This window comes from Ostrea edulis, chromosome 8 (genome assembly GCF_947568905.1).
Source record: "Ostrea edulis chromosome 8, xbOstEdul1.1, whole genome shotgun sequence".
In the NCBI taxonomy this organism is placed as follows: domain Eukaryota; kingdom Metazoa; phylum Mollusca; class Bivalvia; order Ostreida; family Ostreidae; genus Ostrea; species Ostrea edulis.
In genome coordinates, this window is record NC_079171.1 from 51,016,228 (window position 1) to 51,040,310 (window position 24,083).

The following is a 24,083-nucleotide window of genomic DNA, read 5'->3' on the forward strand; positions in this document are numbered from 1 at the left end:
TAGGAACTCCAAATCTGTCTCGACCCCCAGGAACCACCGGGTAGTACCACCACATCCCCAAACTGAAAGAAGTAAATAATAGCCCTAGGGGTCCGCTACGTTGCCTTGATGTTCCTTCCGCCTTGTCTTTAAAGAGTACAACTCTAAAAGCAGTCACCAAACCCCTTTATTCTCTATGAGGTATGAAAAATATCAAGGTTCAGGTGAGCTAAACAATACTTCCGGGTATCACAAATCTCTTTTTTATATGGCATTGAGTACTTCTTGGCATTATGTATACATTGTCCTTGTATCCCCTCGTAGAAAGACCGCCGCGGTGATCTAGAGGTTAGAGCGTTCGCCCCGCATGCAGAAGGTCGAGGTTTGAATCCCCACCGCGACCTACCGAAGTCGTTACAACAGGTCGTGATATTTCCATCGCCAAAACGCTGGGCATCAGATGTAAATATCACGAGTACTTGTAGATTATCTTAGAAACGGATGCCATGTGTCACAGTATGTGACAGCCTTAGGGGTCCTCCACCTTGCCTTGGTGTTCGTTCCGCTTTGTTTTTAAAAATTAGATCTCTAAAGTAGGCATCGAACCCCTTTTACACTTTATTTAGTAGGTCATGCGGAATGTCAAAGTCACATGCGGTATAATCCACAGTTTTTGATAACATTGGCCGATTGGATTTATTACTCCCCAGATATTGTTTCATTATTTAATCCTTTTTCCATACAACACACTCTCAAAAAGATCTGTTGATCTCTTTCGTTAGAAAGCAATGATTATCACTCTTCAGGTGAGCTAATTTACAGAAATGGTTTTTGAATGCCATATGATTCTACTTGGATTAGCTTATAGCATATTGTTTTCCCTATCATATAAATCTATTCATTGGTACTTACATGTAATGACTAAAATCGTGATGTTCTGATGAGTTAAATTTTCAATGTGCATTTACTTTCATGCATGTATGGTGGCAAAATTAATTGTTTAAAAGGATCAGAGAATGAAAAATGTGGTCAATTTTTATTTTTTCCATCATTCATTACAAATTACTGATATAAATTCTATTCATCATTGATGTACAACCTCCCAAGAGTGTTGCAAATTGACATTTATTAATTCAAAACATAAATTTAATTTAGAATTTCCTAGGTTTTTTCTATGAGTACTCTCAGTCCTTTGATAATTTTTCTTCTGTGCGTGCTAATTGGCTGCAAGCTTCAGCGTGGTAAAGTTTGATGCCATTCTATAAAATTACTATTAGCATTATTGCAATCCGGAACTTTCGGCTTTCTGTCGTACTATATTTACCGTTCGTCAAATCCGAGGGTACGAATTATTCTTCAGCGATTTTGTCTGATAATAGCCTCTGTATCCTCACCCCGATCCCGATGTGAATTATTTAGCGCCATTGTTATGATTGTAAACAACAGTCGGGTTGAGAACGGGAATTATTGAAATCCCTTTGGTATGAATTTTTTTTTTTTTGCAGCCGTAGTTTTCTGAGATGAACGAATACAGGAATATTTTAACAGGAGATGCAGCACGTGCGTGGAAGCGGCTGGCAGGACGGTTTTACTGGCTGAATGACAGCGAGATCGCCAAGCATCTGATTGAGGTCCATGATCAGTGGTGTGGGGACCAGTGTCCCTTAGTGAAGTATGTGCTTTTTTTTTTTTTTTTTTTTATAGAGCGGACAAGCATGATAAATTATTGATAGGGAATCAGGTTTACAATGTTTTACTGACGTTGGAACCTGGGGGAGGATCCAGGAATTGCAGGTTACGGGGGGCGCCACTTTATGAGTCGGGGTGGGTGGGGAGTCCTGTTGGAGGCCGAGGGGGCTTCACCCCCTGAAGCTCCTGGATTTTACAGATTTTATAGGGCTTGAAATATGTCTCCTATTTAGTTGTTTGTACTATTTTCTATAATTTTTATAAGGTGAAATTAATAAAATGAAGCAAATTTTAAGGGTTTTTCGAAATAAATAAGTTTTCCCATTAAAGTAATTCAAGAAATCAAAAGATTTGTCATTCATTTCTCAAGGAGTGGAAGAAATTATTGCTTTTTTATCATTTAGTACATTTTTCTAAACAAGATACCATGATTTACTGTAAATTAAAAAAAATTAGGGGGGTGCACCGTCTGCACCCCCTCCCCCCCCCCCTCCCTTAAATCCGCCACTGGCTACAGTTTCAGAATTTACGAACTTTTTAGCTCACCTGAGCTGAAAGCTCTTGAAAGTGAGCTTTTATGATCGCCTGTTGTCCGTCGTCTGTGTATAAACTTTTCACATTTTTGACTTCTTCTCCCGAACTACTAGGCCAATTTCAACCAAAATTGGCAAAAAGCATCCATGGGTGAGGGCTTTCAAGTTCGTTCAAATGAAGGGCTATGCCCACTTCAAAGGGGGAGATAATCACCAAAATGCAAAAATAAGGTGGGGTCATTTAAAAATCTTCTCAAGAACCACTGGGCCAGAAGAGCTGAAATTTGCTTGAAAGCTTCCTGCTATAGTGCAGATTCAAGTTTTTTTTAATCATGGCCCCCGGGTGTAGGATAAGGCCACAATAGGGGATCACAGTTTTACATATAAATATGTAAGAAAACTCTTTAAAAGTCTCCTTCTCAAGACCCATTGAGCCAGGAAAGTTTACATTTGTAAACATGAAAGCTTCCTGTTGTAGTGCAGATTCAAGTTTGTTCGAATCATGACACCCGGGAGTGGGATGGGGCCACAATAGGGTAGGATCAAAGTTTTACATGTAGGGAAAATCTTTAGATATGTACCAAGGTGAGCTCAGGTGAGTGATGTGGCCCTTCTAGAGGAAATTATAGCATCAGTCTTATTGTATGGAGTTGCTCTCTAATGTGAAGGGAGATAATGCAACAGACCAGACCGGATTTGGATTTTAAACTGATTGCACTACTACGTTACACAGAAAGACTCATTTACAATGTTCACAGGTCAAGAACATGAATACATAGACCAGATGGTTTACTGTAAAAAATCTCCTTATCTTTATAGAGAGAAAAATAAATTGTTACCAGTCACTTACATGTAAATCAACACATTTTAAATGCTGACAATTTAGAAAATGATTTCAATGTCTGAACTCAGCAAAATACCTCCTATGGCCTCCTAATCTTCAAAATTTTCCTGGAACTCCTCCCCACCCCCACCCAGCATCTCTGACATTTTTCCGCCTACTTTTCTAATTTCAACTGCTACTTCTCAAGTTATTGATATGACCCGTTGCTCAGGAATCTGGGTATGTGGATCATATCAGGTCCAGGACAAATCTGTCCACTATATGATAGGCATAAGGCCAATTCAACTTAATTAGTAGATTATCATCCAGGCTCAGCAAAAAATATCGGGGGGGGGGGGGGTGGGGGGGGGTGGGGGGTGGGAGGATTTTATTTTTTAATTTTTATTTTCTGAGGAAAATAACAAAGACAAGCAAGTCGTCTCCCCCCCCCCCCCCCCCCCCCCCCCCCCCAACAGATGCGCATCATTTAATGCCAGATGGATATCAATCTAATGCTATTTTCACAGACTAATTCCAGGTTAAGCTTTAATTTCAAACAGCACCTAACTTCAAGATTTACACCTGTAAGAACGCGAGAAATTAACAAAACCATATAGATCTATTTTCTTCACGCTGATTTTCACTTTGCTATACCGGAAATGTAAACAAGAAGTGTAAATACCAGAGTCAGACATGAAATATTCCGGAAATTGCAAGTTTCGCAAAATAAAAAAAAATCGGGGCGGGTCTATTTTTGAGGGGCGGGCGGGGATGATAATCTATCAATTAAGTTGAATTGGCCTAATATTGATAATTTTATAAAATGTTGAACATGTCTTGCAGATCATGTGACAGAGGGAGCTCGGGGTATGAGATGTCATGTGTTAAACTAGGTGAGTGTAAGAACAAATAGTATGTTATCAGAGATTAAAGTCCGTGTGTCTATCTGTTCTGTTATTTAAGTATGTGTTCTTGGATAAAATGAATTAGGTTTTTCCTTGGGTTGGTTGTTTGAATATTGTTTAACGTCCCGTTCGATATCTTTTCACTGGTATGGAGACGTCACCATTGCCGGTGAAGGGCTGCAAAATTTAGGGCTATGCTCGACGCTGATGGCCGTTGAGCAGGGAGGGATCTTTATCATGTCACACCTGCTTTGACACGTACAGGACTCAGTTTTTGTGGTCTCATCCGAAGGAAAGGAATTCAAGTTCTTGGCTGAAGGGATTTAAGGTTGGGTAAAGAGATTAGAGTTTGTACTTGGTGAAACAGATTCAAGTTTGCTCTTGGTTTAAAAATATAAATTTTGTTCTTGGATAAAAGGATTTGAATTTGTGTTTAAGTTAAAGTAACTACCTTGTGTACCTAGAATCTCTGTACTACTTAAGGTAGTACTCTACATCGTCATAATGGCTGACTTCCTTTAAAAACATGGATGAAAAAATCTTTGACTTTTCCTTTTCCATTTAAATACCTAGCCGAGTAGCTCAGTGGGTTACAATACCGACTGCTGAACTGTAGGTCGCAGGTTTGAGTCCAGCAGGGGTTTTAAATTTTTTCAGATTACCTTCTACCTAAACTGTATTTTTTTTGGACAAAATAAAGTAAATTTGAAAATTTTCAACTTCAAAATACATGTATTGTCGTACATATCCTCCACTTTTCATTTACATCAAATTTCTCTGGTGTAGCATACCTCCTTATTAAGAACTAAAATCATAAGCTACGACCAAAGGTCATGACCCAAATAATTGGTAATCTGGAAATGTATGCTCAGTGTCATCAAAGAGAGATCAGACAAAATTATTATCATGATTATGGTTGCTCCTGACTAGTAGATATTAAACCCATATTTTTCACCATCACTTCAGACATTCTTAAGGTAAAGTTAATGCTTTTCAATTGCAGGGGGGGGGGGGGGGGAGTATGTTTCTGAAATATTTCTTGTTTCAGTTTGCATTTTAATATCAAATTAAAAAGTTGCAGGTGTAAAATCAAAACTACATGTCGAAGGCGATAAGATATTTTGAAATGTTAAGATAAAACTCTTAACTTCTTTGCGGTCAATCTTTTTTGTGACAGTTGATCAGAAGAGGGCAAAGAAAAAGTTTTTTTAAAAGGTGGCACAAGGTAACTTATGAGAAGATTGCTTTAGTACATACTTACAGAACAGTACATGTAATGGTACATACGTACAGAACAGTACATGTAATGGTACATACTTACAGAACAGTACATGTAATGGTACATACTTACAGAACAGTACATGTAATGGTACATACTTACAGAACAGTATATACTTACAGAACAGTACATGTAATGGTACATACTTACAGAACAGTACATGTAATGGTACATACTTACAGAACAGTATATACTTACAGAACAGTACATGTAATGGTACATACTTACAGAACAGTACATGTAATGGTACATACTTACAGAACAGTACATGTAATGGTACATACTTACAGAACAGTACATGTAATGGTGCATACTTACAGAACAGTACATGTAATGGTACATACTTACAGAACAGTACATGTAATGGTACATACTTACAGAACAGTACATGTAATGGTACATACTTACAGAACAGTACATGTAATGGTCATGGCAGCAATGATATCTCTACCATTTCTACAATTCCAGAGGTACCCCCATCAGCAAAATCTGAAGCAGAAAATGAAGATATCCCACTTCAGCTGGAAGGTACTAGGATGTAAAATTTTAATTCTGTGTCAGTGTTGTCCCAATCTCCATGTCTGTGACAGTCAATAGTATTCTTTCTACAATATCAGTTTTATGAACCAATGCATAAATTTGTATGATTTTTTCGTAGTTGATGAAGGGGCCGACTCTTTTGTTGATAACTCGAGCATGACGAAGTCTGTCGATGGTGAATGTGGCTTTGAAAGTGACCTTGACCCAGTTACCTACGTGTTCAATGTAACGGACATGGTGTGTATTAAAATGTCTAGCTGCTTTTCTCCTGTCGTATATATTGCTTTCAATAAGATTTCTATGAAAGTATTTAAGCTTTGTGTGAAACGAACTTTTAAACCCTGTAGACATTCAATCCACAGTCATTTTATTTCCTATGGACCACACCAAATTCCTATAGACCACACCAAATTCCTATAGACCTAAATAGAAAAACACCAAAATTAGCATGCAGCCTTCATTAATTGTTATTAAAAAAAAAAAGGTAGATTTGAATTTAATCATATTTTTGATTATATTCCTTCTCAATTTCATAAACACGCGTTTTTCTGGTACCATCATGAAACACTGATCAGTCAAGGTCGTTTTTCCAGTGATCCAGAAAATTTTTTGTTCCTTTTTTTCCCTCATAAGTTTTTGATATGCACAGGATTACTGGAACTTACGGCTGTTAGGGCACACCCCCTCTATAATCAGTCAGAGAAGGACATCTTTAGATGTTCACCAACGACATGCACCAAGATGAAAGCGAAAGTACACAAGGAGTTGATTCTGTTCCATCCCCCCCCCACTCTTGTTTAAGATGGATTACTCTGATTCAAATGATTGGTGGTTACATTGTGAATCATTTTATCATAGCAGATCAGCATAACACAGGCATTTATATGATTTCATCAGATTTCTGATGAGGTTTTATAAAAACATTGTTCATCGGTCCACCGTTAATTTTGCACACTACTGTATGTTTAAGTACCTGGACTCATATTCAAGTTATCCATGGAATGTATCAAAATAAAGAATTATTCATGTTTACATGCACAGAGGAATCAATGATGTATATATACCGAAACCTTCAGTTTTACTGAGGTCACTGAATTCATGACGCTGCCAAAATCATTAATGAAAATGTCTCCAGATGATAGTGCTCTTTTTTTTTTAGGAGGGTGATATTAAAGTAGTTACAGATGCCACAGATAACACTCCTCAAAACACTGGATCCACCTTAGCAAGGACCGACAACTTGATCCCTGCATCAGGCAACAAATCAACAGATTCAAGGGCAGGTAACCTCTCTCAAACACTGATATCTGTCAAACAAGAACCAACAGACAGTGGTGAATATGAAAATTTCGTGGGACAAGATATGGAGACCGCAGAATCTAAGACTGTTCATCATTCTCCCCCTCTTACATCCTCACATCCAGTCAGTACAAATACTATTTCCACAGCGGTCAGGGCTGCATTAAGACAGAAGATTTCATCAACAGTTGACTCACTCCCACTGTCAACCAACAAATGGACTAACTCAGGAGGAGATACCCTTACACAAGCAATACCAGTTGTCATACAAGAACCAACAGACTGTGGTGAATATGAAAATTCTGTGATACAAAGTGTAGAAACATCTCATCATCATACACAGCTTACATCATCTGGTGCCACGTCTCATCCAGTCATGTCAGATACCAATATAGGAGTTGTGAAACAAGAACCAACAGACTGTGGTGAACATGAAAACTCTGTGATACAAAGTGTAGAGCCCACACAGACAAAGACTATTTCTCACCATCATTCACCACTTACATCTGATTTCCCAACATCGCTGTCGGTCATGTCAAATAACATTGTTACTTCAGTCAAACCTTCAGTGACTCAGGGAATCCCATCAACAAAGGCTATCACCCTGAACCCTTTAGTGATGGGACCACGGTCCTTGTTCCCAATTATACCAGGTGTTAATGTGGCTCAAACACCATGTCCAGCAGCACCGAACCCAGCAGTGGTTGGATCCCAGATTGTGTTACCAATAGCACCACATTTAAGTCAAACACTAGCACCAGGTATAGCTCAAACACTAGCACCAGGTACAGCTCAAACACTCAACTTGGCAACAAGTGGAAATGTAATATATCCACAGCTTTTGAATGTTGTAAGAAGAGGAAATTCATTATATGTGGCTGTTCCTGCATCCACAGTAACTCCCGATCTTCAAAATCCTCCATTTACATTCGCTGCCTCCAGTCTACCCCCTACCATTCCAATGGCAGCTAACTTTTTATCAAATGTAGGTCAAGGTGGCTCAGTAGCTTTACAACCAATGTTGGTACCTCTATCAGGTGTAGATCTGTTATCAGGTGGGCAGCAGGTATCAACTTCGTCAACATCTCTAAGTGGAGCAGGTGGCGAGCAAACAGATGGAGGTTGCAAACAAATGGATGAAAAGGTAATGGGGAAACTTATACCAGGACTGCAAGTAAGCACTCATCCACTCGCCAAGAGTGAGAGTTCTTTATCAGGATGGCACTTCCTTTGAGATGAGAAATCTGTAGCTCACCTGAACTGGACGACTCAAATGAGCTTTTCTAATTGCCATTCGTCTGTCTTTAAACTATTCACATTTTCATCCTCTTCTCCGGAACCACTGCGCCAATTTCAATCAAACTTGGTACACATCAGCCTTGGGTGAATGGGATCCATTGACAAGTTTATTGAAATGAGGTCCATGTCCTTTTCGAAGGGGAAATGATTAAGAAAAATTAAAAAATGGAGTGGGGTCATTTAAAAAATCTCCTCAACAACCACATGGCTAGAAAAGTTGGAAATTACATGAAAACTTCCTGACAATCGAGTAGATTCAAGTTTTTTTCAGATCATGACCCCTGAGAGGTAGGGTGGGACCACAATAGAGGATCAAAAGTTTACATGGCAGCAATTTTTTTCTACCCACTGGTATTGGTACCGGTACCCATTCAATTGGGGGAAAAAAGCGTCAAAATCGAACAAATTGGGAATTCTCTACCAATGTATCGGCAAATGATTTCAACTAAAAGAAAAGAAAAAAAAAGAACAAAACCAGAAGTAGCCATCTCTTTACAAACTTTTTTATGCTAATATTTGCTGTTGTGAGATATAAGGAATCGTCTTAGGCTCGTTTTAGAATCGTCATAGTTCTACTAAACACGCGCACTGCCATGATCTGTGCTTTCGATTTAATACCGGAAGTGGACATTTTAGTTAACTTGTACAACGTTTCAGACTAAGTAAACTATGATGTCGGCTGTCTAATTTTTGGAAAGTAAATTGGGATTTTTTTCGTCTTAAAATTGGGAAAAATCAATGGTTTTTGGCATTGGGAATGGTACCGTTTATCGGTACCAGTTATATAAGGAAAAAAATCGCTGCATGGGAATATAAAAGAAAGTATTTTTAAATTTTAATCTCGAGCTACAGAAGTGCCATGATGACTCATAGTGATATGCAAGTATCTTCAGGTAGTTCAGATTCAAGTTCAAATTGAGGCCCCCTGAAGTAGGATGGGCCCATTAGGGGGATCTTTAGGTAATTCAAATTCAATTTTCATATGCCCATAGTCGGACGGGGGTGTGTTATGTTATGGCACTGTCCAGTTCTCCGTTCCTTTTGTATGGGAATATACAGGAAAATGTTTTAAGCAAACTGTTCTCAAGAGCATTTGGGCCACACAAAATCGCTTATTGTAAGATAATTCACTCCAATGTGAAGAAATAATGTTGAAAATTAAGTTTCAGAAACGTTTTAATTCCTTCATTCAAACTAATAACGGTATAATACAATTTAAGACTTGCAACTTTGTCATAAGTAAAACGGGCCCCTGGTCTTCTCAAGTTTTGTGGATTCAAGTTTTTTATGTCCCGCAACTATGATTGGGGGGCATATTGTCTTGCACTGTCTATCTTTATCCAAAACTTTAACATTTTTCATAACATTTGAACGGTGAGTGATTGGGCTCTCATATTTCATGTACATACTCCTTGTGACAAGACCTTTTTTGGTATCAAAGCTTTTAACCTTGACCTTGGAGTTGGCCCTACTTTTAAGAAAGCATAACTTAAGCAACATCTCCTGAACCATTTTAGGTAGGGATTTCATAATTTGCATATAGATTCTTTATAGAACGGCCTTACATGTCACACGTGATCTTGACCTTGGAGGTTGACCCAAATTTCAAAACATTAAATCTTACTCATAACTTTTGAATAGGCTCTCATATTTTATATATATCTTCATTCCTTGTGACAAAACATTTTTCTTTAAGTACCAAATTTTCTAAACTTTTGACCTTGGCATTTGACCTACTTTTAAGAAACCTGATCTATTAGATATCAAGCACTATTTAAGGTAGGGCTTTCATATAAATATGGAATGGCTGATGAAAAGAATGTATTTTGCCAATTTTCTACATGAACTGATGTATATGAGACGAACAGGTAAAAATCTTTATAATATGTAGAATAAATTTACTCGCAGACAAAAACTACACTTTTAATTTTCATTTCAGATCCTTTATAAAATAAGTGAAACATAACATTGCAAAGGGGTCTAATTTTAATATTATCAAGAGCCTTACTACCTGATTCTGCAAGCCGGTTGCAATGTCCCAGTGGTAGAGCTTTCACTTTATAACCGTGAGGTCGTGAGTTGGATGTGTCAAACATGTTGTAAACATAGGTAGTGATTGCTTCTTTGCCGAATGCTCAGCATTTAGAAGTGAGAATCACGGGTCTTCAGGATATGGCCTTAAAAACGGAAGCCCTGTGTGGCAGCAGTTGTTGACATGTTAAATAGGAGCTGCGTGGCAACGGGTGTTGACATGTTAAACAGGAGCTTCACTGCTACGGCTATAAGCACTAAGCATAGATCTATGGTACTTCACCTACAACTGGTGACGTCTCAATGTGAGTGAAAAATCCTCAATGGGATGTAAAACAAACAACCGAACCTAATTCTACAGACGTGATAGTTTCACAATTTTATTAGTCGTATTTTGTCAATACAAATGAGTTTTAAAAGTTGCCAATATAACTGTTGTTTTTTTTTTAATTGAAAATTAAATTTTGTGTCTGTCAAATTTGTTAAGAGCCAAAACATTCAAGTTTAAAGAATTCACAAGTATGTACAGCCTCCTTACTGTACAAAAGTTATCTCCCCCTGATAGACATTGACTGTTTCTCTTCATCATACACAGCTTACATCAACTGGTGCCACGTCTCATCCAGTCATGTCAGATTCCATGACCGCAGCACTCGAGCCCGTACCGAATCACGGAACCTCATCAACAAACACACACCCTGGTTCACTCAGTCCTGTAGTGACGGGACGACAGAACACGGAGCTAGCAACACCGGACACTAACATGGATTCTACAGTAACTCTGGCGACTGTCGCAGACACGTTACCACCACCACGTGTATTAAATATAGTTACCCGCATTCCAGCATCGACGGTAACATGCAGTTCTCATTCGATGGGTTCTACTTGCCTGTCTATTTCCAAGTCAACCCCCAACATGGTAGCAGACATGACACCAAACGTCAACCAGACTCCCATGGTGGTGGTGAAGCCGATGTTGGTCTCGCCGGCCCAGAGAGTTCGTTTACAGTCAGGCGGGCAGCAGTATTTGATTACGAAAATTTCTCGCACGGGAGCAGGTGTGGAAGCGTGTATGGTAAGTTTTATATTTCTGTATGGTTGCCATGGTTACACGTACACTCTTACATGACAGCTTGAATAAGTGATATGAAAGGTCACTCATATCAGCCATTATCAAATCTCCCAGAAGGTTGCTATATTTAAAGAGGTTCGCACCTGAGATCTGGAGTAATGTCAATTTTTTTGGGAAGTGTATATTTGATTTCTACATTGAAGGAGAATTAGGAAATTAAAAAGAAAAACTGGGATCGCAACACTTATTATTGAGCTACATTGCTTCAATCATGACCTTTTTGCACTTAAAATTTTTTCAATTAAACTTGATTTGTCTGTTGGTGTCAACACAACATAATCAACACAAATCAATTATTACATAAAATAGACACATAATAATGTCTTCTAACACTACAGGTAAAAAAAATTAATACTAGTAATGGAAATAAATAATGATTTTTTTGCACTTGATATACAAAAAACTTCATGATATCAAAATTGAGAGTTTAAAAGGACATATTGGGAGTAATGTCAATTTCTAAAATTTTACACAATATTCAAGGTCTGGTCTTACAATTTAGAATGGAACTAAAAAAGGTTTGGATTGGAGATAAGATTTTTGAATTATTGGCGAAAATACTGATTTTTTATACAAATTTTCGAGTAAATTTTAAGAATCGGTGTTCTGTGTGGAAAATTAGATCAACCACGTTAATAAATTACATTTGAACTAGTTCCAAGTCTCATCTACCTGTATCATGAATCATAAAACTGAAATACATGAATAGGAGTATAAAAATAGGCAATACATTGGATGAAACAGAAACTGTAATATCATGCAGATTTAGAACTTTCTGATTAATGAATCCTTCTGACTCAAAATATAATCCCTGCCCAACCCTTTCCAAATTTGAATTGACTCAGATTTTTTTTTCCAACTGGATAGAGTTCAGTAATAGATGTGTAATATGTTTGCACCAATGGCATCAGTATTAAATCAGTAAATACTTAGTTGTAACTTTTGGGGGGGTGGGGTGGGGTGGGGGGGTTGGTTGGTTGGTTGATATATGCAACCTGCTTTAATTGCTTTACATGGAATGATTGAGACTTATCAGTGGACCAGGCAAAATTCTCTCTCTCTCTTTCTCTCTCTTTCTCTCTCTCTCTCTCTCTTTCAAATTATTTTTGAAATTCGCAGTTAATAGATTTTTTGCATTCCAAAGAGGGTCATGAGCTCTCTTTACATGTTGGGGGTTGGCAACTACCGTATATCAGGTTTTTCCCGCGTCATGTTTTTTCCGCGAATCAGAACCTAAAACATTATATTAAATTTATGCGAATCAAATTTTCAGTATTTCAAAGTCATAGCGAAAATATAATTCACGATTATCTAAACTTATGAATGAATTGGGGGTAAACGTCGGTATTTGTACGTATATCTCTTAATTTTTCATGCAAAAATTCAGCCAATGAATCTATTTACAGGATTTCTGAGTTACTGTCGCAATTATAATCAAATCTCAATAAGGATGATATTCCTGCTTCTCTGAATCAGTCTCCGACGATTTCGGGTTTTGTTTGCATGTAATCATAGAGCTTTGTCAGCCATTTTGCTCCAAGTGCCTTCATCCAGATTGGAGATCAATTGAACTCCACCTCGTCAATTTCGGAAGACACGCTCAGCTGATCACACACCTGTGCTGCTTACCAGTGTTCATTTTTGTTTACACTCAAGTATATTGTAAATATGTACAATTTGGAGGTATAGTAACGTAAATCACTGTTCGTTAGCTATAATGGTACTAGTACAAAATCATTTTCAGTTTAAAACGGCCATCAATCATGTACGGTTATATGTACATGTATGAGTAGCTCAGGTATAATTATACATTCAGTCTTCACGAAAACTCAGTGGTCCGAAGACCGAGGCCAGTGAATTTTACGGTCGGGTCAGTGAAAATTAAAAATCAGGAAGTCCGATGGGCTTGTAGACTTTTTGTAAGTCACGTTAAATATAATGTTGGATTTAGATATTCTAAACGTCAAGAAAACTTGTACGTTAATCGCGTGAATATTAAACGAACAACTTTTTGAAACAACAACAAATGGCCGCGTTCTGTATTGCACCGCACACCGGTAATTGCTGCTTTATTGCATTGTCCAATATGGAAGTTCCGAGTTCCCCAAGAGTTATTTCCCTTTGTCGAACTCTTCCGTAAAGTATGACATAAAATATGATGACAGTGGGTACATTTGCTAATTACTATCGTTGTATTATTTCTTAAAAGATGATATCCAGAGTTTCTAAGACCATCCTATCTCAGGGGAAAGGCAACTTTAGTGAGTTTATGAGTATTGGATAACAAAATGGCTCAAACAAATACTGTTAATTGCCATCTTTCTTTGATAAAAGCGTCACTCATGTAGAAGAGGAAACGAATAATGATTTAATAACCAATTTGATGATCTTATTCAAACAGATTATGCTTAATATGGCCAGAATATACATACCAGTGATTGATATAAACAAAAGTTACGCTTTTATTACATTAATCGTACGTAATCGTTATGTACAATGCCAGTCTACGATATAATGTATACATTGTGTACCCACCATACGTCATAAAATGCGAAAGAGTTCAACAAAGGGAAATAATTTTTTTGTAACTCGGAACTTGCGTATTAAATGAACTTCGTCAATTGCAGTTATCTCTGATTTTTTGCAATTTCTATAGTTTATAGAATTAATAAATCGTTTACATTTGATGTTGGTAGAGAAGACTAGTCTGATTACTTCCTAAGGTGCACTCGGGCTGTTTTCATGTTTGTGAAAAATACTTTTGTTGTTTGTGGGCAAAGAGAAAATAGTTCCAGTAAATTAATTGTACAATTTTACAATGCATTCCATAATGTATGTGATAAACATATTAAAATTTAGGGTCCAGTAAATTTAACTGTGGGCCAGTAAATTCAGACAGTTCACTGGTTCCGACTGGCTTGCAAGTTTTAAATGTTTTCGTGAAGACTGTACATTGATTGAAGCACAGACCGTGACCCATTTAATTAGCTTGTCCTGTATTAAATAAACACCGAGGCTCCCATAACTGTTACCCGGCGCTTGTCAGATATAGGGGGAAACAAAGCTGAACACAGAACTTTCACTGCACCATTATCTGTATGCTATATAACTCTATTACAAACACAAAACTTTGTATGAAATTTACGCGGATTTATTTTCCGCGATTCAGAAATCGTTGCGAACAAAGCGGAAATTAGATACACGCGGAGAAAACCTGATATACGGTATGAGTAAGAGGTGCATTAAATAAAAACCATATTCTGCGATGCTGCATATAATCATGTCACTCTAGCTCAAGTCTGACTCTGAGTATTTACCTGTCAGTAAATGTATGGTGACAAAGAACTTGGATTGCGTAATTTTTACTAATTCTTGAAGTACGAATGATTACAGGGTAAAAAGAGAGTTGCAGAAGACTCATTGTACACAAAACCTGTGAAAAGGAGACTGACACGGAAGAAGCAAGGGCCCAGTACCAGCAAAAAATCTGCAAACATATCGGAAACAGAGACCCAAAGTTCGGAAGAGGACCAGTCAAATCAAAAAGAGGACCAGTCAATTGAGAAAGAGGACCAGTCAAATAACCCAAGTAAGTGCATTAGATAATCAGCACGGACGACAGACCCTAAATTTTAAAATTCATTGCCCCAGGGTCAGTTCTGATGCTTTCCAGACTGGGTACCCTACCTGATATATTGAGAGGACATTATTCTTTGAAGTACAAAGGTACGTTTTGACTCATGGGAATCAAATTTTCAAACTTTACTCTGGAACATCTAGCACATAAACTATTTTAAACATGATGGCATCTAGATTTTGGAACCTGGGGTTCGGGGTCCATCAGGTGCTCAATAAAAGCTAAAATCTAGCAATTTGAGATATTTACAGGTGAAACACGGACCAGTCACAGTTACTCAGTGGTAGAGTGTTTGCTTCATAACTGTGAAGTCGTGAGTTCAAGCCTCGCTCAAGCTATGACCGCATCAAACCTACGATGTAAACATAAGTAGTGATATCTCTTTTGACAAACACTCAGCATTTAGAATTGAGTATCATGGGTCTTTTGGATATGACCTTCAAAACAGAGGTCCCGTGTCGCAGCAGGTGTTAGCACGATTAAGAACCGGCAATGCCACAGCGGTAAACACTAAGCATAGGACTAAATTTGTGGTACTTAGCCTACAACTGGTGACATCTCAGTCAGAGTGAATAATTCCTAACGGGACGTAAAACAAAGAAACAACTAACATCCATGAAACACTATTTACTCTGCCTTTAATGATAAAGAAATGTTTATTTAGTATATACACACAAATGTACACATTATATAGATACTGAGGATAACCCAGGAAAGCTTATAAGCTTATTTCTAATGGGGTCCTTTCACTACTTTGATGGCTTATAAGCTTATTTCTAATGGGGTCCTTTGATGCAGTTTGGCACTGTTGTGCTTCGTTCATTGTGTTCAACATTGTTGTTGATCTTACCTTTCTTGGTACCATTATGCTCCATGGGGAGCCTCTTGGTGAAATAAAAAAGTTTCAAGACTTAAGTGTTTCATAGAACTTAATCATGATATAACACGGCCTTGTTTTGTCTTAACTATATATAGAAAGTAGGCAGTGATTTTATTTAAAATAGGAGGTGAGAAATTGCCGAGTGCCTACTCTTAATGAGAACCCTGGAAATATCTGACGTTTTCCTGACTTTTTTTTATGATTTTGATATTTACCGTACCAGGAAAATGTCAGAACCGGCGCCATTACGTAAACTGGAATTTCGCCGCCTCCAACTGGAGGCAGCATTCTCGGGCCGATTTTAAATACTTTGTAGTCGAATTCAATGTTAAACTCATAATTAATCAATAAAACGATGCTTCTTGCCAGTTGGAGGCGGCGAATTTCCAGTGTACATGATGGCGCCGGTTCTGACGTTTTCCTGGCACGGTATATATCAAAATCATAAAAAAGCCAGGAAAACGTCAGATATTTCGGACTACGTGACCATGTGGGATAAAAACTGGTCAGTAGAGTTAGCTGGGCTTTGTCTTTTTGGGTATGAAAGCTAGATATTATTCTGTATTGGTTCGTAGTTGTAGTTTGTGTGTAAGTAACTCCACATCTTCAAGTCTGTGGTGATTGTATGTTTGTCACTCAACATCTTTGTTAAAATTAGCAGATGCCCAGTGGAATGGTGAACAAAAAGAGACAGGGAGTAAAAAACGTGGTAGACCTTCAGTGTTGTCAGAATCGGAACGTAAAAGGAGGCGCTCGGTGCTAAACAAGAGGCTGTCGAAACAGAGAATTTACCTGGGAGCAGTCAAGGAAGAATGGAATCAGCTCCGTGAGGCTCTAAATCTCGAGTCCAACCCTGATCTTGCCGAATTTCTTATTAATCATCAGTAAGTTTAGGTATTTCTGATCAATCATCAGTAAGTTTAGGTATTTCTGATCAATCATCAGTAAGTTTAGGTATTTGTCATCAATCATCAGTAAGTTTAGGTATTTGTCATCAATCATCAGTAAGTTTAGGTATTTCTCATCAATCATCAGTAAGTTTAGGTATTCTGATACACTCGTCACATGTATGGAAGAAAAAAAGTCTGAAACATTTCATTGCAATTATTTCATTATGAATGTAATAATCAATTATAGATGTTCAGCATTAGGACATGTTAAAAATGAGAAAAAATTCAATGAATATTATATATATTGATACATATAGGTATAGATAGGTATTATGTAACTGGAAAAATCTTAATCTAATTTGCTACTTTTAGGGTTTGGATTGCAAAAATTTCCACCCACAGAAAAACCTGTAATGCAGTATGAGAAGAAATGACCTTTTATTAGAGAGAGACCCTCTAAGGGCTGTTCCAGAAATGATCAAATGGGGGGGTCGGGTGGCAAATGATATTTTTTTGTGTGGGTGGTCGTATTTTTTCATATTTTAATTGGTCCGTGGTGGGGTTGTTAATAAAATATTTATTATGGGTAGTGGGTAGTTTTTATTGTTTTATTTTGTGCTACGTGGGTGTTGAGTTTTCAGAATATTTTTATTGTCGCTCTTGTCGTGTTGGTTACAAAACGTCGGAGGGAAAATTGAAAACGTGCTTTCGAAATGCTGCTTTCGAAATCGAAAGTAACATAGAACTATTCGAGTTGTCGCTCTTTGCAGCGCATAACTTTCCATTACGACACTCTTCAAATTAGAGGCGCGTTTAATAGGGTCCCTTTGGACGTGATGGCGGCGAACTCTGTTCTGTAGATTATTACAGTTTACAGTGCATCGATTTTGGGAATATTTTGAAACCAATAGGTATTCCGTTTTCTAATAAAAATAGGCAAACCTTAGTTGATTTATACGAGGGTACCGATGCGTTATATTTATCAGTCGGTGTGATGGTGATATAGAGGCCTCCTCCGGGCGCGGGCTCCATTAGAAGACGAACGATTCGTGGAAAAACATATCCATACCCATTTCATGATAATAGCATCGTTTGGACTCCCAATCTTTCCAACATTCCCGCCATAGATGCCTTTGATTGTTGATGTGACATCGTTTCTTCAGAACTACTGTGATACAATGTTGCACAGGCATTACCGCGTCATTGACTAGAATGTTTGTCCCGAAAACCTCGTGAGATTTGTACCGTTTTCATTTTTAAAAATATTTTTGTGGTGGGTCTGGTTAGTTTTTTTTTTTTTATTAGATGGGTCATTGTAAAATGAGTTTATTAATTTGATGGGTCATGGGGTAATTTTTTATTTTTTTTTATGGGTGCTTGGTATATACAAAAGGTGCCTCCCGACCCCCCCATGTATTTATTTCTGGAATAGCCCTAAGCAATATATAGTGACATACACTACTTCTCTTGACAATGCACTGCTCTCGTAAAATTCAATATATACTGTATTATTCAATAACTTACAAATTAATTTCTTGAAATTCTTATGCATTATGTTGATCAGATGCTACAATAGGTCTATTGACCATTTCCCTTTAGGTTATTTAGAAATCATGTGTTTGCTTCGCACGTATAATAAAAGTGTTGAATTTAGTGATTCAGAACATCAGACAATATTTATCAATACATGTATTTCTTGTTTTATTTGAAATAGCCAACAATGCCAGAATGTTTTTGCCAGTACTTCACCTCCAGAGAAGCCTCAACCACATGCAAAGTTGGAAATGTCTTCAACAGACGAAAAAGAAAATGGCAGGCAAGTTTTAGTTCATTTGAGCTGGAAATTCAAGTGAGCAATTCTAATCAAGGTTTGCCTATCTGCCTGGTGGGGGCTTTCCACATTTTCAACACCTTCCCAAAATTGCAGGTCCAATTTCAACTAAGTGTGCCACAAAGTATCCATAGTTTAATGGGGTTCAATTTTGAACAAAGGAAAGGTATTCTTCCTTGGAAGTTCTCCCCATAGTAACTGAGTGTTAATAGTACACAACTAAAAGCCTCGTATTTACACACACCAAACACAGCTAAAAGTCTCGTATTTACACACATCAAACACAACTAAAAGCCTCGTATTTACACACACCAAACACAGCTTAAATTCTCGTATTTACACACACCAAGCACAGCTTAAAGTCTGAGACTCGTATTTACACACATCAAACACAGCTAAATGTCTTGTATATACACACAAAAAACACAACTAAAAGCCTTGTATTTGCACACATCAAACACAGCTAAAGGCCTCATATTTACACACATCAAACACAGCTAAAGTCTTGTATTTACACACCTCAAACACAGCTAAAAGTCTTGTATTTATATACACACATCAAACACAGCTAAAAGTCTTGTATTTACACACCTCAAACACAGCTAAAAGTCTCATATTTACACACATCAAACACAGCTAAAAGTCTCATATTTACACACATCAAACACAGCTAAAAGCCTCATATTTACACACATCATTCACAGCTAAAGGCCTTGTATTTACACACATCAAAGACTGCTAAAAGTCTCGTATTTACACATATCAAACACAGCTAAGTCTTGTATTTACACACCTCAAACACAGCTAAAAGTCTCGTATTTACACACATCAAACACAGCTAAAAGTCTCGTATTTACACATATCAAACACAGCTAAAAGCCTTACATATATATACACACATCGACTAAAGCTAGAAACCTCATACTTATGAGTTTAAAACAACAGGTTATAAACGAGATCTTCGGGTTCCTTATGGGTGGTTGGAAGCAGCCTAGGTGTTGACTAGCTGTTGATAATCATTCTAAGAGTAGATAAGAAAACCATGGATCATATAATAAACTTTGTTTAAATGTCAAATTTCAGTTGCAGTATAAAGCAAGAAGTTTGTAAAATTACATATAAATCTGTTTTGTTTTGAAGATCCATTGTGAGAATCAGTGAGGATTTTGAGGAGGAGGAGGAGGAGGAGGAGGACTCAACACCAGACCTCAGTTTGATTTTAGGGTACCTTATTTTGTTCTGTTTACATGTATACCGTATGTCACACTGTGCACAAGGTTATGTCTGTTAGAAATCTGTCCCATATATCATGTTAATTAAAATATAGGTAAACATCTACATATAATTAATGACTTTTATTTACTATCCCTTCACATCATAGTGGGGGACACTGTATTAATGTTGTGTATGGTGTACATCTCATGCTGTGGATGTATGTGTGTTTATCTTTGTAAATGTTTTATATGAAGCAAACATCTGTGTAGTGTACTGAAATTGTAGTGAAAAGGACCACACAGACATTGAGGATGTAGCAGGAGGGAACCTGGTGTTTGGAGTGGGGGAAATGTCACTTCCTGAGGACAAAGTGGGGGAAATGTCACTTCCAGAGGACAGAGTGGGGGAAATGTCACATACAGAGGACAGAGTGGGGGAAATGTCACTTCCAGAGAAAGAAGCAGCAGAAAACGTCAAAGTTCCAGGTATCATGCAGATTCTGACAATGGAGGAGTCAGAACTGGTACTGAGATCAGAGAAAGTGATAGTGTTTGAGGAGCAGCTGCTGATGTTGGCTAAATCCAAGATTGATGATCAATGTTTAGTGAAAGGGTGTCCAGAAGCTGTGAAAATTTCAACAAGATATGTAGCATCTGCATTGTATCTGGTTTGGGTGAGTGTCTTTTACAAACACTTACAACTGGCCTCCATAGCTGTAAAGTAGAGTAGTAAGTTTAAACTTGGAGGATGTGAATGAACCGTAATGTAAGAAGGAGGCAGAGGGGCGAGATCCAAAGTTCTATGTCTAATAGGAAATTTAATTCACATAGTTGTCATCAAAGACACCCCCCCCCCCCCCCCCCCCCCCCCCCCCCCCCCCCCATCTCAAAACTTTCTATGATGAAGGTTGATCCAAATTGATTATCTTGTAATAACACAACAGTACTAAATAACACTGATTACAGGTACAGGTAAACTTTGGTATCTCAAATACTGATATGTCGAATACCATGGATGTCTCGAAGTGAGTCGACAGTCACGGCCAGTTTTACTATATTAATGATTTTAAAAAACCCCGGTATCTCGAACACGAAAATCTCGAATACCTGGCTTATCTCGAAGTAGATTTACGGTCCCAAGTGCTAAAAACACATGTGGTATCTGAAGTCCAAGAATTTTCTCGCTTCATTGACCTCACACATGAAGTCCAAAATCATCCCTTTATGCTAATTTTACGGTCTGTTGGACGTTTCTGATAAGTCTAGAATGGGCTTCATGGCACCATTGCCGATAATCACTTCTTATTAGCCCCTGTTTATATGGGAGCTTTATCTAATTATGCAGATTAGGTGTTTGGAGGTGATCATGAAATACACATTTATATGTAAGATGACATGATAATTCAACAAGCAGTGTGGGGGCGAGTACTGAAATAGGAGTTTAATTTTGTCGCAGTACACATTTACACATGCTATTACAAGTCAAAGTAAACACTAAACACATCAAAGGGATATAGAAATCAAGAATTAAACAATAAAAGTCCTGTTTTTTTAAGTATAAGTATCAGCACCAAAATTCAAAATCTTCAGTATCTGATAAGCAATATACATGTAACGAACGACCCGGTATCCGACCCGGTATCCAACCCAGGGGATAGTGGGATTATCTGGCAGTGGTGTAAAAAGGAATCTTAAAGTTCATAAAATTGAAATAAAGTTCCAGGCTATAACAGAAGTAGAAAAAGACACAGGATCCAAGGCAGCGATACTTCCTGTTTCCGTCTTCGTCATTATTACTGTGATCGGTTTATCATTTACAGAGCGTAACACAAATCCGGGTATCAGAAATACTGAACCGAACATGATAGCTGATTATGATAAACGACTGAAATTCGTAAAATGTAAGTGTTGCAGTGTCAAATAAAGTAAAAATAATATACAATATGCATGCAAATGCAAACATATTAGAAAGAATCCTTAACTTCAAACTAAAACTTTTACCGATTTTAAAAGGTGTGTTTATTTACCTGTAATATAAAACAATATGCAACGTCAATCCATGAACTTTGATTTCTCGAACCCTCGGATATCTCAAAGTTTTTCTTCGGTCCTAACAAGTTCGAGATATTGAAGTTTACCTGTATATGTTTTCTAGTGTTTATCAACAAATCAAAGATGGGATGTATTATGGTATGGTGTCTTCCATCTGTCTGTCTGTCGTAACCTTGTAGACAAAATGCAGTGAACTGTAAGCACCAGGAACTTGCAACTTGTTATATTTGATAACCCTGATGAAAGGAAGATGCTTTATGTTTTTTAAGGTCCAGGGTTAAAGGTCAAGGTCGTAGTATCAATTACAAGGAAAACCTTTTAGGCAGAATACAGACTGAACTATTGGAGCTAGGATCTTACAACTTGGTACATTTAATCACTATGATGAAAGGAAGATGTATATCATTTTACAACGTCAAAGGTCAAGGTCATAGTATCAGTTGATAGGAAAACCTTGTAGACAGAATTCAGACCAAAGTATTGAGGTTGGGACTGTCAAACTTGATTCACATACTCCTCATGCCAAGTAGAAGACACCTTTTGTTCTCAAAGTTCAAGGTTGTTGTATATCCCTTAGTAGGAAAACCTTGTAGGCAGGATACAGACCGAATCATTTGGGCTAGGACCGTCAAACTTGGTACACATACACCTTATGCCATGCAGAGGATGTCTAATGTTTTTCAAGGTCACAGCATCATTTAGTTGATAAACCTAGTTTTTGTTACAAATACAGATAATGTCCTGAAATTTAGTCACAAGCTTCCTCACAGAGGAATATAAGTTTAGTTTGCGTTTCAGTTGCCAGTGGTTTGGTGCACCATGACCTATTTTAGGGGTAAAAGAAGGTCAAACAATTTCCCAGATTTTTTTTCTTACGAATACAGGTATTTCCCTGAAATTTTGTCACAACCTCCTTTTCAGAGAAATACATAATCAGTTCACACTTCAACTTGATTGTTGCCCCATGACCTATTTTAGAGCTAAAAGTAGGTCAAATAATTTTCTTGACTTTTTCTCATCATGGATAGATATTGCATTGAAGGTGTTGCAGTTGTATGTTTTACTGTTGAATGTTCATTAAAATGTTTTAGATGTAGTTTTATTTCTAAACATTCAATGAGTCCTGTTCACTGTCTTCCCGCTGAAGCGCTGCAGCATCTGCTTGTGTTTTAAGAGTTGGTATATAAACCAACGTGATAGCTGTGTACCGCAACAAAAAAAGGTTTACTGACAAAGAATAGTAGTGTTTAAAAAGTTTAACTCGAAAATTATTTGTGTATTATAATAAAATTTATGTTGGATGCAGGAGATTTTACCCCCACCCCAAAACTAATTGAATTGAAAATTTTACTGGAAAACCATTTGATCTCGCCCCTTTCTGCTGCCTAATCAGTTTATGTTTCACAAAATGAAATATTGTTTGGATAAGCGTAATGCTCTGGTAGTATGAGTGGATAGTGATGGTTATTGATTTTCTGTGTATGCTTACAGTCTTGCTCAAACAAACACATAAAACATCGGTGGTGCTCCCAGCCACTGCTCAGTGGAGGCTCTCAGAGTGGGGACTTGATGATAACCGCTGCAATTCTTTGCTCTGGGAATGATTTCTGCAAGGTGAAGAGGATGGCAGATTTATTGCATCTTCATTTTCCAAGTCAGTCGTCATTTACACAGCTTCAGCAGAAGTGTCTTGTTCCAGCCATTGAGGAGACGTGGTTCGAACATCAACGAAGTGAGAGGACGAAACTTAACGATAAAGACGTCGTCCTGCTGGGTATGTGACAGTGAATAATAGTGTTAAAATAGATGTACAATTTATTTGTTGACCGGTTGATTTTTACATGTTGACTGGTTGATATTTTCTTGTTGACTGGTTAATATTTACATGTTGACGGGTTGATATTTACTTGTTCACGGGTTGATATTTACATGTTGACTGCTTAATATTTAATTGTTGACTGGCTGATATTCCTCCGAACAGTAACTATTCTCTAAGGCGTAATTGAAGAACTTATGTAGATGAATAGAATAAATTTGCTATTTTCCAAATCTCTAGTCATAAGAGTACAA

General features: G+C 37.5%; 1 protein-coding gene across 2 annotated transcripts in view; it reads left to right on the plus strand.

Annotated features, from left to right (window-relative positions):
* The first annotated feature begins 1,387 nt into the window (after positions 1-1,387).
* The window catches only part of LOC125661394 (mucin-17-like), a 32,986-nt gene continuing 10,290 nt past the window's right edge, over positions 1,388-24,083 (plus strand). The window contains exons 1-12 of one of the 2 annotated variants that reach the window (XM_056146411.1): positions 1,388-1,651; positions 3,868-3,917; positions 5,677-5,736; positions 5,867-5,985; positions 6,908-8,191; positions 10,973-11,452; positions 14,903-15,098; positions 16,685-16,910; positions 18,631-18,732; positions 19,888-19,971; positions 20,248-20,635; positions 23,505-23,787. In XM_056146411.1, the coding sequence (XP_056002386.1) occupies positions 1,500-1,651; positions 3,868-3,917; positions 5,677-5,736; positions 5,867-5,985; positions 6,908-8,191; positions 10,973-11,452; positions 14,903-15,098; positions 16,685-16,910; positions 18,631-18,732; positions 19,888-19,971; positions 20,248-20,635; positions 23,505-23,787 (3,424 nt within the window). In that variant the 5' untranslated portion in view covers positions 1,388-1,499. The remainder of the gene's footprint in view (positions 1,652-3,867; positions 3,918-5,676; positions 5,737-5,866; positions 5,986-6,907; positions 8,192-10,972; positions 11,453-14,902; positions 15,099-16,684; positions 16,911-18,630; positions 18,733-19,887; positions 19,972-20,247; positions 20,636-23,504; positions 23,788-24,083) is intronic. The other variant, XM_056146410.1, reaches the window with a different exon arrangement.